The sequence below is a fragment of the Cervus elaphus genome, chromosome 19, assembly GCF_910594005.1.
Source record: "Cervus elaphus chromosome 19, mCerEla1.1, whole genome shotgun sequence".
Lineage (NCBI taxonomy): Eukaryota > Metazoa > Chordata > Mammalia > Artiodactyla > Cervidae > Cervus > Cervus elaphus.
In genome coordinates, this window is record NC_057833.1 from 23,702,171 (window position 1) to 23,720,363 (window position 18,193).

The following is an 18,193-nucleotide window of genomic DNA, read 5'->3' on the forward strand; positions in this document are numbered from 1 at the left end:
ATAGGCGCCAGACAACTGCTTTAAGCCAGTTTGTGGGTCTCAAGCAGTAAACAAAACAAAATATTGGTTCTGCTAAGAAGTTGAATGGAGCCAGTTGAATGTGCATCACTGTGAGAAAGAACTGCCTGTCAGAGAGAGAGAAGTTTAGAAATATTTTTACACTAAGGCCTTTACAGGGAATGACCACTGAAGTCAGACAGACCTGGAGCTTATTAGCTATGTAACCACAGGTAGACAGTTCAGCACTCTAAGCCCTTGGTTTTATGACTAAAAGGGAAATAATAGCTAACATGAAGGATGGCTGTGGAGATGAAACGTTGGGTGTGAAAAAGACTAAAAGAGAAGGCCCTCCATGAGTGGTAACCACCATCACCATCCTTCCTCTGCCTACAATCCCTTCTTCTTTCTTCCTTGCCCCATTAATTTTCACTCTGCCTTAAAGATAGCTCAGAGTCAGCCATCTTTTCCAGTAGCTTTCCTGGACTCCTTCCCCCTTTCATTATGGTATAGATGCTTCCAAAGCATCTTGTGATAGCTCTACTGAACCACACTTACCTGGAATTGTAAAGCCACTTCCCCCAACTGGAACTGTGGGCTCCTTGAGTATAGAGAACACGGTACTCCTGAGAGTAGTGTTATTAGTATTATTAGTATTTCCCACATTAGTAGTGTTATTAGTATTGTTAGAATTTCCCACATGGGAAAAAGAAAGGTAAAATTATGTTTACTTCTCAAATTGTATAGTACAGCTCTCAAGATAGGACCTGGAAGAACAGAAATCAATGACCTGGCATTTGTGACATATGTGGAATCTGTGTAAGTCATACCATCCCACCTCAGAGATAGGGAAAGAGCAGTCTACGTCCCTTCTTCCCTCCCTTGGGAGAAAACATGTCCAGTTGATCAAAACTGAGAAGGTAGATCCTTGATTCCTAGTCTAGGTCTTTGGATCATAGAACTCTAAGGCAGGAAAAAGCTTTAGAGAGTGCTTCATCATGGCAGGAGAGGGGACTATCTCAAGGAGCTTGTGTGTCTTAAACTGTACTCAACATTGTAAGTGTACATTTGGAAAAGTTTAAGAAAGACCTTATTTTGTTAAGTTTTGGCATGGAAGGCACCCAAAAACATCAGTTGGTGGGGATAGGTGTGGGTCAATCATACCATGGGGAGGGCAACCAGAACTGGGGCCGGGAAGCATGACGAATCTGTATTTGTCAAAAGGAGTCAGGCATTCCTGAAGCCTGACAAACACCAACCAATTTCCAACCATTTATTTGCATACATATGAGGAAACAGAGGTGTGTCCAAGGAGACCCACCATGTATGCAAGCAGAGGCAGGATTTGTGTTCCTCCACTACATCTCAGCCTGACCATGGCCTTGTGTGGTGAAGAAGTGGCACAGCCCGAGAGCAGGAGGAGCAGAGTGAGGACAGAGAGACGGAAGCATGGTGTGATCCTGAGAAAGCCGGCGGTCTAAGACCCAATTTGCTCATATGCCAAATGGGGAAGATAACATTCTATCACATGGGGCTGCTTAAGGACCAAAAGAGAAGACAAATTCCTTTATAAAATGCAACGTGTTATTTAAAGGTGACCTTTCTAGCATTTGCAGGAGAAAATGCGGGAGACCTGGGTTTGATCCCTGGGTTGGGAAGATCCCCTGGAGAAGAAAATGGCAACCCACCCCAGTATTCTTGCCTGGAGAATCCCATGGACGGAGCAGCCTGCTAGGCTACAGTCCACAGGGTCACAGAGTCGGACATGGCTGAGCAACTTAACTTTAACTTTTTCTAGCATTTAAATCATCCAATTTGTAAAAGAGACACACACTTAAGCTATACCTGTAGACTCTCCAATCACTTTAGCATAACCACAAACAAGGATTTCCAGAAAAGTAGAAAAATTAATGCTAATCAAAACTTTTTTTTTTTTAGCACTTTTTAATCAGGGGAAATTGTATAAGTGGATAGCCACATGGGAAAAAGAAAGGTAAAATTATATCTACTTCTCAAATTTGCAAACCAGGATAAATTCTAAATAGAATAGAGACTTAAATTTTAAAAATGAAACCATACAAGCATCAATGAATTCTCCTATAACCTAGAAATAGGGAAAAAATTTTTAACCCTGACTCAAAAATTCTGAAACAATGAGGAAAAGATTAAGATTTAATTGCATCAACATAATACTTCAACAAGACAAAACAAAAAACACCATAAAGACATATTCAAATTAAAAAGAAAAATTACAACTTATATCAGACAAGAGCTTAATAGCCATAATCTAGAAGGAGCTTCTAAAAATAAAGAATAAAAAGGCCAAGAATCCCTTATACATCTTAGAGATATAAATAAGTGGCCCACAGAAAAAGAAATGTAAATAGTCCTTAACTTATTAAGTGACATTCAGTCTCACTTATGGGAGAAATACAAATTTAACGATCCTGAAAACAATGTCTCACCTATCAGACAAAAATACCCAAGTCGGACAATAAAAGCTGTTGGTGATACTGTGAGCAAATGGACATTTTCACACATTGCTGGTGGTGAAGGCGGAAATAGAACAGGCTCTATCCTGAAAGCAGGATTCCACCTTGGGCCGGACTGTGGACTTTGAGCTATATGCCCAGTATCTATGGAAATGCGATACCAACTGGAAAACCAGGCCTCTGGAAGGAAGAGCCCAAGGGATCATACCTAGACTCTCCATCGCCTAAAAGAATATCCTAATTATCTGTGTAACCCAATAGAGTCATACATTCTATTATGCTTATTGGGGTATTACCACAGGCCTGTTGATAATTGTCCACTGTTAACTACCTAGGCTTAAGGCATATGAATCATGGGTTAACTTTGATTGTATCTTTCTTTTTCCTTTGTTCAGACTAGTTTCAGGGAATTTGGGGAGGTGGGTTTGTGCATGTACACTTAGGGTATATAAGGTTTTCACAAAAACTAGTCAGGGTCCTTGGCTAAGAGGAGACTCTGCCTTGGGCCCGCCGGTGTAATAAACCACACTCCACTATCTGCATTGTCCTTCTGAGTGAGTTTGTTTCCCGGAATGTGTGGCTACAACAGAGGGAAGGCTACTAGGAAGGTAAAAAAGTAGAACCCTCATGGAGGAAAATCTGGCAATATATAGTGAAATTATACATTCATTTATCTTTTGACCTAGGAGTCTCACTTCTGGGAATACAGTCCAAAAGATTTAGTGGCAAAAATAAGAAAAGGCACGTGCATGAGGCTTTTAATCACAGTGCTGTTTATAGTAGTAAAGGCTTGGAAACAACTCCAATGTCCATCAGTAGGAACTGGTTGACTAAAGCATGGCCACACATGGAAATGATGACTCCCTGATATTATTAAGGAAAAATAAGTAACATGGAGAAAAGTGAGTACATTAAGCTATCATTTAACACATGGTTCACCTCTCTTTTAAAATGGATGGATAAACCATAATGGGCTTCCCTGACGGCACAGCAGTAAAGAATCTACCAGCAATGTAGGAGACGGAGGTTCAATCCTGGGTTGGGAAGATTCCCCTAGAGAAGGAAATGGCAACCCACGCCGGTATTCTTGCCTAGGAAATCCTATGGACAGGGGAGCCTGGCAGGGAGCCTACAGGCCATAGATCACAAGGAGCTGGACACAACTGGGAGACTAAACAACAACTGATCTTAATATCCTTTTTAAATGGCTACCTGCAGGGGAAAGGAGGAAACAGACTAAAGGGGACTAATACAGGAGTTAGACTTCTTTAAACATACTTTGTTTTGGACTTTGAAGCCTTGTAAATACTTTATAGAAATATAAAACAGAAAAAGGTTTTAAGCAAACTTTTAAAATCAAAAGTAAAATGAAACAAAGGAACCCACGGATCCAGTCTGTGTCACAGCCATGCAGCAATGAATCATCTCCACTGACTTTAAAACACAGGACTTCATTCATTCGTAATGGATATATCATGAGGACACAAAGAACTGCGAAAACAACCCTAAACTGCAGAGTCATCGTATCATAGGCAGTAGTGTTGCTATTGCTTTTTTGAGACCACTATGTGTGGATTGTAAGGTAAAGCAAATGAGTACTGGTGTTGGTGACACTGAAATTTTCAGCCTGGGAAAAGGAAATATGGCTATACAATAGATGAGGTTAAAAAAAATCCTGTTATCCTGAATTTGTGTTGGATTTGTATTATTTAATCAGTGTAAACTCACTAAAGTATTTTCTCTTGAAAAAGAAAAGTGTATTTTCTTGCTCTGTTCACTGAAAAGGTCTAGAAACAATGACCAAACCGGTAGCAAAGAGCACCTCTAACACAGTGGCCAGAGGATTATGTTAGATGACAGTTCTGAGGCTGGGAAGTGAGGAATCATGAAAATCCAGATTGTGGGAAATTCTATAGGTCAAATGACCTAGTTTGATCAACAAATAAATTGGCAGGGGAAGAGGGAGAGAGGCAGAGACAGAGAGAAAACTCTAGATTAAAGGAGATTTTAAAGAAATCAATTAATTGCAACACATGGACCATATTATAACCCTGATTTGCTCAGGTGAAAAGTTTTCTGGGGCAACTTAAACACTAACTGGACACTGAATAATATAAGAAAATATTGTTAATTTATTATAGGTATGATAATGGTATGGTAAAAGTGTTAGTTGCTCAGTCATGTCCAACTCTGTGACCCCATGGAGTGTGGCCCGCCAAGCTCCTCTGTCCATGGGATTCTCCAGGCAAGAATACTGGAGTGGGTAGCCATTCCATTTTCCAGGGAATCTTCCTTCCTGACCCAGGGATTGAAGCTGGGGTCTCCTGAATTGCAAGCAAATTCTTTACCATTTGAGCCACCTTGGCATAATGGAATTGTCACTCTCTCACCTATATTCCTGTCCACCACCCCAGTTCCAACACACATACCACTTCGTTTCTAATTTCTCCTCATACTACTCTCCACCAGGGGCTTCCTTAGTGGCTCAGCTGGTAAAGAATCCTCCTGCAATGGAGAGACCTGGGTTTGATCCCTGGGTTGGGAAGATCCCCTCAAGGAGGGCATGGCAACCCACTCCAGTATTCTTGCCTGAAGAATCCCATGGACAGAGGAGCCAGATGGGCTAAAGCCCATGGGGTTGCAAAGAGTTGGACATGACTGAGCGACTAAGCACTACTCTCCACCACACACAGCCCAGCTCAGCGGCCTCCCTGTTGCTCCCCGAATGTATTAAGACCAGAGGCACTCCGTCAGAGCCTTTGTTCTGCTACTCTCTGCGCCTGGATGTTTTCCCCCAGGTATCTGGTTGGACCTTAGCTCCTTTGTGTCTTTCCTCACTAAACCTTTTGTTAACCCTTTCCTGACCTTATTGACAAATTCAACAAGCCATCCTCCCTACAATTCTTTTTTTTTTTTTTTAATATGGAACACTTCACGAATTTGCATGTCATCCTTGCACAGGGGCCATGCTAATCTTCTCTGTATCGTTCCAATTTTAGTATATGTGCTGCCGAAGCGAGCACCCTACATTTCTTATCTCTGATTTTTCTTCATAAAATTTATCACCATGTACCAAACATTCTGGGGCTTCCCAGGTGGCACTAGTGGTAAAGAATCTGCCTGCAATGCTGGAGACGTGGGCTGGAACCCTGGGTCAGGAAGATTCCCTGGAGAAGGAAAAGGCTATCAACGCTAGTATTCTTGCCTGGGAAATCCCATGGACAGAGTAGCCTGGTGGGTTACAGTCCACGGGGTCACAGTAGAGTTGGACATGACTTGGGGACTAAACAACAATGAAAACAACAATCATCCATGTTACTATCTTCCTCCACTGGAGTATAAGCTTCAAAAAACAAATGTCTATTTTGTTCTTCAGTATGGTTCAGTCCTTGGGTCAGAAGATTCCATGGGGTGGAAATGGCAACCCACTCCAGTATTCTTGCCTGGAGAATCCCATGGACAGAGGAGCCTGGTGGGCTACAGTCCAAGGGGTCACAAAGAGTCAGACACGACTGAGTGAGCACTACTATCAGCAATTCTAGCATGCAGCTTTTCTCAAATAAATGTTAAATAAATGTGCTTATCTCAACTAACTTGCCAACTCCTTAAAGGCATGTGTATCTTACTTGGCAAAATGTGTCCAAGCTCCAGCACACAGGATCAAAAGTTAAATTAATTGTTTCTGAAAGATTAGGAGAGAAATGAGGCAGTTGGTGTTTGCAATACTTAATCCTCACTCTGCACTCTTCATAGGCAATTTCACCCATGTCCAGTTTTTTTTTACTACCCATGTGCAGAAGACAAGCAGGTTATCTTCACCTAGATCCTTTCTCTGAGCTCAAAACCTATACTAAATTCAAGTTCATACTTGACATTTTCTGGACCTCAAATTCAGCATGTCCTAAATGTACTTCTTCCACTGTACTGTAACCAAACTCAGCAAATGCCACCATCTAAGTCCACTGTATGTCACCCTTGACATTTCTCCCATTCCACCAATGTCCATCACCAAGCCCCCAAAATTTTATCCTCTGAAAAATCCCTAAATCATCTACCTGCCCATCTCCAACACCTCACCCTTCTCTATCATCAAAGATCTAGCCATAAGCCTCCTGTATCCTTGCATCCAATATGGGCTTAGTTGCTCACTTGTATCCGACTCTTTGCGACTCCATGGACTGTAGCCCACCAGGCTCCTCTGTCCTGGGGATTCTCCAGGCAAGAATACTGGAGTGGGTTACCATGCCCTCCAGAGATCTTCCCAACCCAGGTATCAAACCCAGGTCTCCAGCATTGCAGGTGGATTCTTTACCATCTGGGCCACCAGGGAAGCCCAAGAATACTGGAGTGGGTAGCCTCTCCCTTCTCCAGGGGATCTTCCCGACCCAGGAATCCAACTGTGGTCTCCTGCATTGCAGGCATATTCTTTCACCAGCTGAACTACCAGGGAAGCATCCAGTATGACCTCCACTGAAAACCATTCTTTATAAAGCAGCCACTGATCTTTTCCAAAATGCTTACCTCATTGGATTCTCATTACCCCCTACTTAAAATTCAGCACTTTCCCATAGCTCTCAATTAAAAGGAGGCATCAACTTCTGTCCTACATGGGCTGGCTTCTACTTAACATTCCATTCTTCTCATGACCAATCATTCTATTCCAGATGCATGGTATGCCAACTAGACCCCCAATGTCCTGAGAATTTTACCTATGCTGTTTCCTCTGCCTGGAATACCCTTTTCTCTTTATCCAGACATGACTTTGCCAGTTCTAGGTCAGCTCTAACACTTCCTCACTTCCTTCCCTTGACCACATCAAACTTTTAAAAGCCCTTTGTTATACTTTACTGCAATTTTCCTCACCATGTGGTCAGTTTCCCTCACAATACCAGAAAGCAGGCTGTTTTTACTTCAATGCATCCACCATGCCCAACAAAGCAAGCACACAGTAGGATGTTGGTGGAAAACATGAACAACTCAAAGAATGGGGCAGAGTTAAGGGAAGAGTAGCTGTGTTAACTTTGGGAAGTACTCAAAGCTCTTAATAGAATGAAAACATTTAACATCCCAAAACCAATTACACACACATCTATGTTCAGCTGGAATAGTCAAAATCTGGCAACACTATTCTACTGGCCTTAGGATTCATGGCCCATCTAAGTACCTGAGGTACTACCACCACCCTGGGACCAGTAGAAAAGACATGGCTCTAGTACCTCCCTTCCATTAATTCTCATCTACAATTTGGAGATTGTTAACCATTCTGCTTAAAGCACTCTCAAGGGTTGCTTTATTTGGGAGAAAAGGTCTGTCCACTGAGTTTCAAGCAACAGAAGATCAACATTTTCTGAATGATTAATAAGGAGGTTGAGAGATTCCAACTAGTTGAGTGAATTCTAATTATTCAAAGAACATAGAAGCAGATTTAGTGGGTAAGAGTTCAGATTCAAATCCTTCAAAGGTTTTGTTTCTAGTGCCCACAAGGCACCTGGATCATGATCAACAGGCAAACTGGTTTATAGTACCATGCTCAACTCAGACCCTTTATGCTAATTAGGGAAGCACTCCCCTGAAGCAAAGGGCAGCAGTGATTCAATACTGAGCACTTACGCGTAAGAACTGTTGTAGGCAATCAGGATTTCATTTACACATTGTACAAAGAGAGACTGCTGATCAAATCTAAATATTTTATTATATACCTACACCCCAAATTGTATTTTTGCTATATACTTTTAACTTGAGGACATCTGTAAAATCAGTACATTACAGAAATCCTGAAATTCCACTAGCTATAAGCTATTTAAATACTACTTATACAAAGTATTTGGGGGGGGGGGGGCGGTGGACAAAAGCTTATTTACACATTCACTTTGCTATATACCTGAAACTAACACAACACTGTAAATCAACTACACTCCAATAAAAATATAAAAAAGTATTAAAGGAAAGCCAGCACCATATAAACAGCATACACTTAAATAAAAGATGAATGTTTTACAGAGTAATGTTTTTTATTCACTGATAAGCTAAAGGTCCATTTCAAGATGTTTCTTTCTTTTGTATGCTTAATGTGTTTTATTAGCAAGCAAAGCCGTATAAAGGATGGCATCATCTAGTCCTCAGACTCAGATTCATCTTCATCTTGACTAATCTGGAAGTAACGAAGCTCATAAGTCTCCTTGTCAGATGCAACCACACGAAGCCAATCACGAAGATTGTTCTTTTTAAGGTATTTCTTGGTAAGGTACTTCAAATACCTTTAAAATAAAAATAAATTTCATTAAATATAATACTTACTACATAAAGGCCGATATAAGATGCACTGTCATATTCATCTTCTGTGTTCCTAGTTCCCTCTAATTATTTCATTTGTATTAAATATTGAGCAAGGCTGCTAGGAATATAAGGTAGCATTCTCAACCTCAATTAGTATCAGTTTATGCCCTATAACAAAACCCTTATTCTCCCCCACCCTTGCAATAAACTTTACATGCTGGAGACTAATATGAAGGATAGCAGTAATAGCAGCTTCCTCTTTAGTCTTCCTGCGACATTAGATTTCTAAATTAAACAATAAGACCTCATTCTTCAAATGTTACATGCCAACATCAACATTCTCTTCACCACCAATCTCCCTAATCTCAATCCCATCTTGGATCAACAGGCAACCTGTCAACAGGGCTGAATCCTATTCACAAGTTCAAGATTATCCAGTCTTGCAACCTGCATATGGCCCGGTCCTTATAAAAAAAGCTTTCAGCATGGCCTGATTTCATTATTCCAATCACTCTCTCTTTATATTTTACAATTGTGAACTCCTACGCATTCAAGCCTCCCTGCCCTTTGTCAATGTTGCTCCCTGTGAGGACTCTAATTCCACTGGTAACACTAAGCTTACTCTCAGGTTCTCTGCAAACTCCTGCTATCCCAGTCTCTACCGTCAATGCAGCAATTACAATATTGCACTTGTAACAGTTATCTGCATGTCCGTAAGAACCTTGGGGACAGATACTTCATCTTCAAATCCCTAGTGATTAATTCACGACCACAGCTAATATGCACTCCCACCACAGGCTCCTAAGTCTCTGGCTCACTACGTAATTCATTCAGGTGAAGCTTTCCCTGACCACTTTAAACATCAACTTTCTTTATGCACTCACACATAGCTCTTATCAACTACTTACATCACTGCATTTCATTCTCTTCTTTGCTAAAATTTAAGTTCCTGGGTAGTGGCTACCTAGTGTGTCTGGTTCACTGCTAGGCTATGCAATAACAAACAGTGCTGTCATTATGAAATATTAATATTTACTATCTGTCAAGAAAATCTTAATGAATGAAAACTGGCCACAAGACGAACATTAGAGAAATTTACCTTTGATTGGCTGCTTCTGTTAGAAGCTGGGACACTACTCCCGTATTACACAACAGACATGCTTCTTCAAACACATTCTTATACTAAAGCACTCAACACTGTTAAAACACAATGGAACATACATACCAACCTTTTAGAGAACTGTTTCTCAGAAACGACTATGATTTTATTCTTGAAGCGTTCAATGTGAACGACATTCCCAAGATTTCCAGTTTTTCCATTCACTTTAACCTTCTCCCGCAGAAACTGTTCCTATTTTAAAACAGAAAAAATGCCACACTAGGGAAGAAAACCCTAGATATTCACTAGGGAAGGTACCCCTAGGAACAGAGATTAGGTTAAAATCAAAGATTATGTAATTCATTCTTAGAAATTCTACTAAAATGGTAAAAACAAGCTGAGCAAAGTGATACTTACAAAATTTCCAGAATCAAAAATTCCATCTTCTACTGGATGAGTAAGATCCAAATTAAACTTCCAGGTTGACTTCTTAGGCTTCTTGTCTTTCTTCTACAGAAAAGTCAATATAAGTATGGCTCTCTACAACAATTTATTCACATGTAAAATCAAAACCCTGTTATCAGTGCAGAGATGTACAATGAGGCTATATATGTATGAAATGGTGCAAAATTCTACACCCTAACTTTTTCTAACCCGGCTATGAGTAGGGGAGTACACTCATATGAAATTCACTGGAAACTTCCCTTGTTTATCATATAAGTGTTTCACAAATTCAAGAAATCTCAAAGTACATGGTGACCTATAGTTTGCTTCACCAGATTCCCAAGAATCCTATTTTTCAAATGGAAAAAATTAAGAGAATCAACCTCCTTTCAAGAAGTTACCCAGAGCTTGATCAGAACTTCTAATCAGGTCCATTTTTCCTCCCTCAAATTATCAAGACTAAGTTTCGTGGGCTTTTATTATTTTCCAGACAGAACATGTTCAATTTCAAATAACCAGGCATGGGATATTCCGCCCACTTACCACTAGAAAATTCAATCCTTAATGCTGTTATGGGTGAGGAAAACGAATCTTTAATCTGTTCTGCTTTTTAAAAAACATATTTACGTCAAAAATTCTTACCCAAACTTTGAAACAAGCTATGGTTTTCTGACTAGTTATGTATGGATGTGAGAGTTGGCCCATAAAGAAAGCTGAGTGCTGAAGAATTGATGCTTTTTAACTGTGGTGCTGGAGCAAATTCTTTAGAGTCTCCTGGACTGCAAGATCTAACCAATCAATCCTAAAGGAAATCAGTCCTGAATATTCATGTTGAAGCTCCACTACTCTGGCCCCCTGATGAGAAGGACTGACTCACTGGAAAAGACCCTGATGCTGGGAAAAGACTGAAGGCAGAAGGGAACAACAGAGGATGAGATGGTTGGATGGCATCACCGACTCAAAGGACGAGTCTGAGCAAGCTCCTGGAGTTAGGGATGACAGGGAAGGCTGGCGTGCTGCATGCAGTCCATGGCGTCGCAAAGTGTCGGACACGACTGGAGCGACTTAACTGAAACTGGTAGAAGAGAATACTAGGAGCTGGACTTGACTGGGCAATTTATATCTCTGAGTATCAATTAGGTTTAGAAATGCAGTTTTACCCTAACATTTCAAATGCTCTTTGGATGGCTTTAAAGCTCTTTAACCGGCTTTAGGTACTGGTTCCCTTATAAAGTAAGAGAAAACTTGGAAAAACGCCACTTTTACATTCACCTAAGAATTCTGGCTTTCACCATTTAAAAAACTTATCGTGAGATAATGAAGAAACTTCTTCCCTAACTTTAAAAGTTCTCTGAAACTTCTGCAACTGCCGCTATCCCGGAAGTTGAGTGCCTCAGCTCTCTCCCTTCGCCTGGCAAAGCCATTAGACCTGCCGCGTTACCCACCTTCGCTTCCTAGTGGAAACAAACAGGGTATCATCGGCGTTATCCGGCGCGAGATTAAAAAAAAAAAGCAATGGCCCAAAGGCTGTCCCACTAGCCCCGTTCACCTTCCTGCCTCCTCTTCGTTCCCTGCGCTGCCACGACCAACCATTTTAAGCCAATTCGAGCCTAAGCCGAAATCCACAAGACCGCATGGCAGTCGACAGGAGTAAGAGAAAAAAAAAACCTCACAATCTTAACGTTCTGCTTGTGTTCCTAACCCATGTCTCCATTTTTCCCCTTCCTCTGCCTAAAATTAGACGATCTCAACTCGCCAGCTACAAAACTCATCTACAACGGGCAAAAATCAGCTCACTCCCGGCAGCAAGACGAACACTCACCGGCGCCATCTTGAAGGCTTGCCGCGCGATTAGAGAGAAAGAGGCTGCCGGCCGCACGTATTTATACCAAAGCGTGCTGCGTCACGCGCCGAGAACGTAAGATCGCCGTCGCTCTCGGAAGAGAACTTGGGAGGAGCGCCGAGGCCAGTAACCCAGGAAACCCGGGGGTGGCCGGGAGGGCTGGAGGCAGTCAGTTTACTGGGGAGCGCCGGCCGGCGGTAGGAGGAACCATTCACGATACTGCGCTGGTGACTGCAAATGCTGGTTGACCTCAGTGGTCTCTGCTGTTACTTTCTGGGAGACCGCTCCAGCTGCACACACCCGAGGGATGCAGGAAACGTTTTTCACTAATCGCCTGGGTCTTTCGTCCAAATCAGGGCAAGGCAGTGTCTCAGGTTCCTTTGGGATCTCCTGTCTTATATTGCAATTATAATCCTCTAGCAAAAAAGTTGTTTCTGTATATATGCTTTGACTCTAAGTCTTGTTTTCTAAATGACTATTGAGGGAAATCTGTGTTTTGGGGAGCCAAAACTAGGTTCCTGAGGGTAAAAAGAAAATCTTTTAAGAGAAAAATGCGTAGTGTTCACACATTGTGTGTAATTTATTATATTTTATTCTATTTATAGGTTTTAGAGTTAATCCTGGGCTTCCCTGGTAGCTCCGCTGGTAAAGAAACCGCCTGTAATGAAGGAGACTCCGGTTCGACTCCTGGGTAGGGAAGATCCCCTGAAGAAGGGATAGGCTACCCACTGCAGTACTTTTGGGTTTCCTTGGTGGCTCAGATGGTAAAGAATCCGCCTGCAATGCGGGAGACTTGGGTTTGATCCCTGGATTGGGAAGATCTCCTGGAGGAGGGCATGGCAAACCCCCCCCCCCCCCCCGCCCCTTTATACTTGCCTGGAGAATTCCCGTGGACAGAGGTGCCTGACAGACTTCAGTCCATGGGTTCTCAAAGAATCGAAACGACTGGGCGACTAAGCACAGCACACAACACAGGGTTAATCCTACGACTCCTGACTCCATCCGCAATGCCTCCCAGTAAACATTGGAGGAATATTTTCAGTTCAGTTCAGTCTCTCAGCCGTGTCCGACTCTTTGCGACTCCATGGACTGCAGCATGCCAGGCCTCCCTGTCCATTGCCAACTCCCAGAGTTTACTCAAACTCATGTCCGTTGAGTCGGTGATGCCATCCAAGGAATATTTTGCTGAGATCTAACTACTAAAATGTACAAGACACAAGAGGATGGATATGTGGTGGTGACATACTTGATGAGAAAAGAAAAAAAAAAGTTTCTGAGCTTTGAAGGATTCTCAATTGATGTCATTTCAGAAATGTGGCATGCCTCTCAGCGTGTTTTTGTTTGTTGAGGTGAAACTGTCAAGCAAGGGGGTGGGGTGGGCAAGTGTAGAGGCTGGCGTGGATTTTTGTTAATTTGGAGAGCAACCCTAGAAAGGCATAGCTGTGAATGTTCTTGGTGAAAATGATTAGTAATAGTGAGAGCTATGCTTTAATGAAGCATACAATGTGTAGATTCTAAATAGAAGTGTTGAATTCCTAGAAGAAATTCATTTCAACTTTTTTTGCTTGTTTGCTTCAGGAACCACTGTAATTTTATTTATTTTATAAACATTAAGGAAAAAGAAGAGCAATTGGCATTTTCTCCTCCAGGGCTGCCCAGGCTGAAAAGTAGAAATGATCCTTGTACTATTGATATTTTGAAAATAAGCCATTAATTGAGGCACTTATTACTTTATTGCTTGTTTTTGGCAGTCTTGCATGCAATGATTAAAATAATCTGTAAAACTATTAAGCCATTTGTACAAAGTGGGTATCAAAAACAATATATTTTTGAAAATAACTAGTAATCCCAAGATAAATTAATAGAAACTATAACAGAAAAAAAATATTTTAATTATGAAAAAAAACTTGAGGAAAATATTAACCAAAAATGTAAGATAGTAAGATTAAATATTATAAATAACCAATTTTAAACACAGATTCTCTTTCTCCATTATATATGTAGTATATGTACATACATTGCCTATCTACACCCTATGAATATTTTTTTATCCTACGAATATTTTTTATTTTGACAATAGATTCTAAAACATATGAAATAATAGGTGTCTAAGAAGAGCCAAGATAATTTAGAAAAATGAAGGGAAGTTGCCTTTTCTGCTATTCAAATATAGATACTATAATATGTGATAGATATATTTCTAATATAACCTTCAGTCATTGGATCTATATTATAATAGTGCCTGAATAGAGCAGTAAAATAAAAAACAATATGGCAGGTTAGATTCACAGGAACACCCTCCCATATGAAGCCACATTAAAAAACTAGATAAAATATAGTTTTATCAATAATTTCTAATATATGGTTAAGTTGATAGAAAAGCTAAAGAATTTTTTGGAGGCAGAAATGACCAGTCCTCATGCTCATACCAATTTAGGGCTAGAATTAGTTCTGCTCAAATGGTATGAGACAGCTCCAGCCTAAAAAGACAGTTTAAAAGTGTGCTTGGCTTGACAGTGCCAATAATGCAAATAACTATCTTCAAGACAGTTTAAAAGTGTGCTTGGCTTGACAGTGCCAATAATGCAAATAACTATCTTCAATATATTTAAAAGCTAAGACTATTTAAGATATGATAAAGGAACTGGGGACAATTTAAATTGGCCAGGAATTTTTTAAAAACAAGAACAAAATAGAACTTCTAAAAATTAAAAACAAAATCTTTAATTAGGAAGAGTGGATGAGTTAAACGGGAGTAGACAACTGCAGAGAAAATCAGTGAATGGGAAATTACTTAAAATGCAACATAGACAAAGAGAAAATGTAAAAAGGTAGGTTAAGAGACAAAGATGTCAGAGGAAGAATGTTCTAGTTATGTCAAACGGGAGATCTAGAAGGGTACCAGGTCAGTAAGGTCCCCTGGAGAAGGAAATGGCAGCACACATCAGTATTCTTGTTTGAGAAAATCCCATGGACAGAGGAGCCTGGTGGGCTACAGTCCGGGGCTGCAAAGAGTCGGACATGACTTAGCAGCTAAGCACATACACACGCACAGAAGGGTACAATAGAGAGAATGGAGGTAAGGCAAAATTTAGAGAAATAATGGCTAAATTCTTAGATTCAGGAAGCCTCAAGCAGGATAGATAATTAAAAAGAAATGCATGCCTAAACACATTGTAGTGAAACTTCAAAACACAAACACACAGTTATTTCAAAAGCATCCAGAAAGAAAAGCCAAAATGTTTATTAACAGGAGATATATTAACAGCTGATTTCACATCAGCAACAATGAAAGCCAGGAGCAGCTGCTGCTGCTGCTAAGTCACTTCAGTGGTGTCCGACTCTGTGTGACCCCATAGACGGCAGCCCACTGGGCTCCCCCATCCTGGGATTCTCCAGGCAAGAACACAAGTGGGTTGCCATTTTCTTCTCCAATGCATGAAAGTGAAAGTGAAGTCGCTCAGTCATGTCCGACTCTTAGCGACCCCATGGACTGCAGCCACCAGGCTCCTCCGTCCATGGGACCCTCCAGGCAAGAGTACTGGAGTGGGTTGCCATTGCCTTCTCCAGAAAGCCAGGAGCAGGGAATTACTATCTTCAAAGTACTAAGAGAGAGAAAAAAAGAAATGGAGAAGGGCATGGCAACCCACTCCAGTATTCTTGCCTGATGAATTGCATGGACAGAAGAGCCTGGTGGGCTACAGGCCATGGGGTTGCAAAGCGTCGGACACGACTGAGAAACTGACGCATACACAAGAGAAAATAACTGTCTACCTAGACCTAAAAAGTTTAAAACTACCTTTCAAGAGTAAAGATGCATTTAAGACATTTTTAGATAACAAAAATGAAAGTTTGCTATTAACAGCAGACCGCTAGTAAAGGAACTCTGAAAAATATACTTTGGGATAAAGAAAAATAATCCTAGAAAGAAGTGCTATCTGCCAAAAGGAATAGTGAGCAAAGAAAAGGTCTAAGTTGTGAGTAAATCTAAACAAACACCTACTGCATATTAAAAAAAGTTTATTTTGTGTGTCTGTTGTGCTAGTAATGTACTGTTTCTTGATCTTGGGGGTGGTTACATAAAGTGTGTGTGGTTTGTGAAAATTCAGGCTCAGTAGTGGTGGCCCAGGGGCTTAATTGCTCCACAGTATTTGGGATCTTCCCAGACCAGGGATCAAACCTGCATCTCTTGCATTGACAGGCAGATTCGTTACCACTGAGCCACCAGTGAAGTCCTCAGTGTATGTTTAGAAAAACCAGTTATTTTAAAATTATTTTTAACAATTGCAGTTTCAGAAGATTTTCTTGCTATACAGTGTCAAAAGAATTCTGAATAATTGACCAACCTTTAAAATGAGAACAAGTATCTGTTTTCATTGCTTAATTTTATTACTTGTCATTTTTATCTTAATCATTCACCTATTTGTGTCCATTTAGATTTCCATTTTTTCACTACTATAAGCAATGCTTTGAGAAACTTTTGAAGAACAAAATTATTACCCTCTAATGCTGAAATAAATGGCTCATGAAGGGAAATACAAAGAAGTAAAAAAGATAATGCATAAAAATATCTAAAATCACACCTGCTTAAAATAGCTATTTAATCCTTTGGAACATGCCATGTTTATGAATGTGTATTGGTATATCTACATCATTTAGATTATACAAGTAATTATATACATTTGTAAATATTAGTTTGTACAATACATACTTTTTTTGAAATTTAAAAAACTTTATAAACTATTTCAAACTTAAAATTGTACAAATATTTCAAAACACAATGTATACATATATAAATACAATGAAAATCTGGTAAAGAATATATAAATATGTATGTGTGTCTATATATCCTTTATCTAGACTTTTACCTACTATTAGCATTTTGCTCCATTTATTGTTTTTTATCTACAATATATATATCTATAAATCTTTTTATTGTATCTGGATTTTCAGTCATGGTTGACAGGAAGCCAAGTTATAAAGAAATTCACCCATATTATCTTCTAGGATTTGTAGAGTTTATTGTTTCCATTTGGACCACTGCTTCATTTGGAGTTTATTCTTATGTATGTTGTATGGAATTCATTTTATTTTTTCCAAGTTTATTTTTTTCCAATTGTTGCAGCACAATTTAGCTAAATTAATATTCGCGCAGTGGTTTGCAGTACTACTTTTATCAAATACAGAATTTCTGTATATATATTTGGGTCTATTTTGAGACTTCATATTTCACTCTTTTGGTCTGTTTATTTGCCAGTACCTCACTCTTTTCATTATAGAGACTGTGTGTGTGTGTGTGTGTGAAGTTGCTTCAGTCTGTGTCCAACTCTTTGCAACCCTGTGGACTGTAGTTTTCCCAGCTCCTTTGTCCAGGGCATTCTCCATGACAAGAATACTGGAGTGGGTTGCCATACCCTCCTCCAGGGGATCTCCCCGACCCAGGGATTGAACCCGTGTCTCTTATGTCTACTGCATTAGCAGTTGGGTTCTTTACCACTGGCATCACCTGGGAAACCCCATAGAGACTTCGTAGTAAGTTTTAATTTCTGTAGTGCTAGTCCCACTTATAGCTCTTTTCAGTATTTTTCTAGCTATTTCTTGTTTATATTTCCACATGAACTTTTTAGCAACTTGCTTAGCTCCATAAAAAAGCTTGTAGTTTGAGGGGGCTGCATTGTTTATAAATTAAGTAGAACTAGCATCTCAATAGTGTTGAGCTATCAGCCAAGAACAAGGAATATCTTTCCACCTGTTTAAGTCAGATTTGTGTCTTTCAGTAGTATTTTATAGTTCATATAGGTTTTGAAAATTTTTTTGTATGTTCATTATATCTTTTTGCTGCTACTGTAAATAAGGTCTTCCTTCCATTATATGTCTTCTAATTGGTTATTATTTTTGTATATAAATGCTGTTGTATGTTAATGTTATATCCTTCTAATTTGATGAATAATTCTATTGAGTTAGCTTTATCATTGATTATCTGGGATTTTCCAGGTATTCTATCATATCACCTAAAAATAAGAAAGCTTCTCTTACTTTTAC

General features: G+C 39.9%; 1 protein-coding gene and 1 non-coding gene across 2 annotated transcripts; both read right to left on the reverse strand.

Annotated features, from left to right (window-relative positions):
• Window positions 1-5,405: 5,405 nt before the first annotated feature.
• Window positions 5,406-5,512, reverse strand: LOC122676200. The gene has a single exon (XR_006335484.1). It is a non-coding gene; the product is annotated as a U6 spliceosomal RNA (small nuclear RNA).
• A 2,965-nt stretch (window positions 5,513-8,477) lies between these two features.
• Window positions 8,478-12,255, reverse strand: RPL22L1 (ribosomal protein L22 like 1). The gene is made up of 4 exons (XM_043875109.1): window positions 12,131-12,255; window positions 10,282-10,374; window positions 9,995-10,116; window positions 8,478-8,746 (listed from the first exon to the last, which is right to left on the reverse strand). The coding sequence occupies exons 1-4, from the start codon at window positions 12,137-12,139 to the stop codon at window positions 8,602-8,604; spliced, it is 369 nt and encodes a 122-aa protein (XP_043731044.1). The 5' UTR covers window positions 12,140-12,255; the 3' UTR covers window positions 8,478-8,601.
• Between the last annotated feature and the right edge of the window lie 5,938 nt (window positions 12,256-18,193).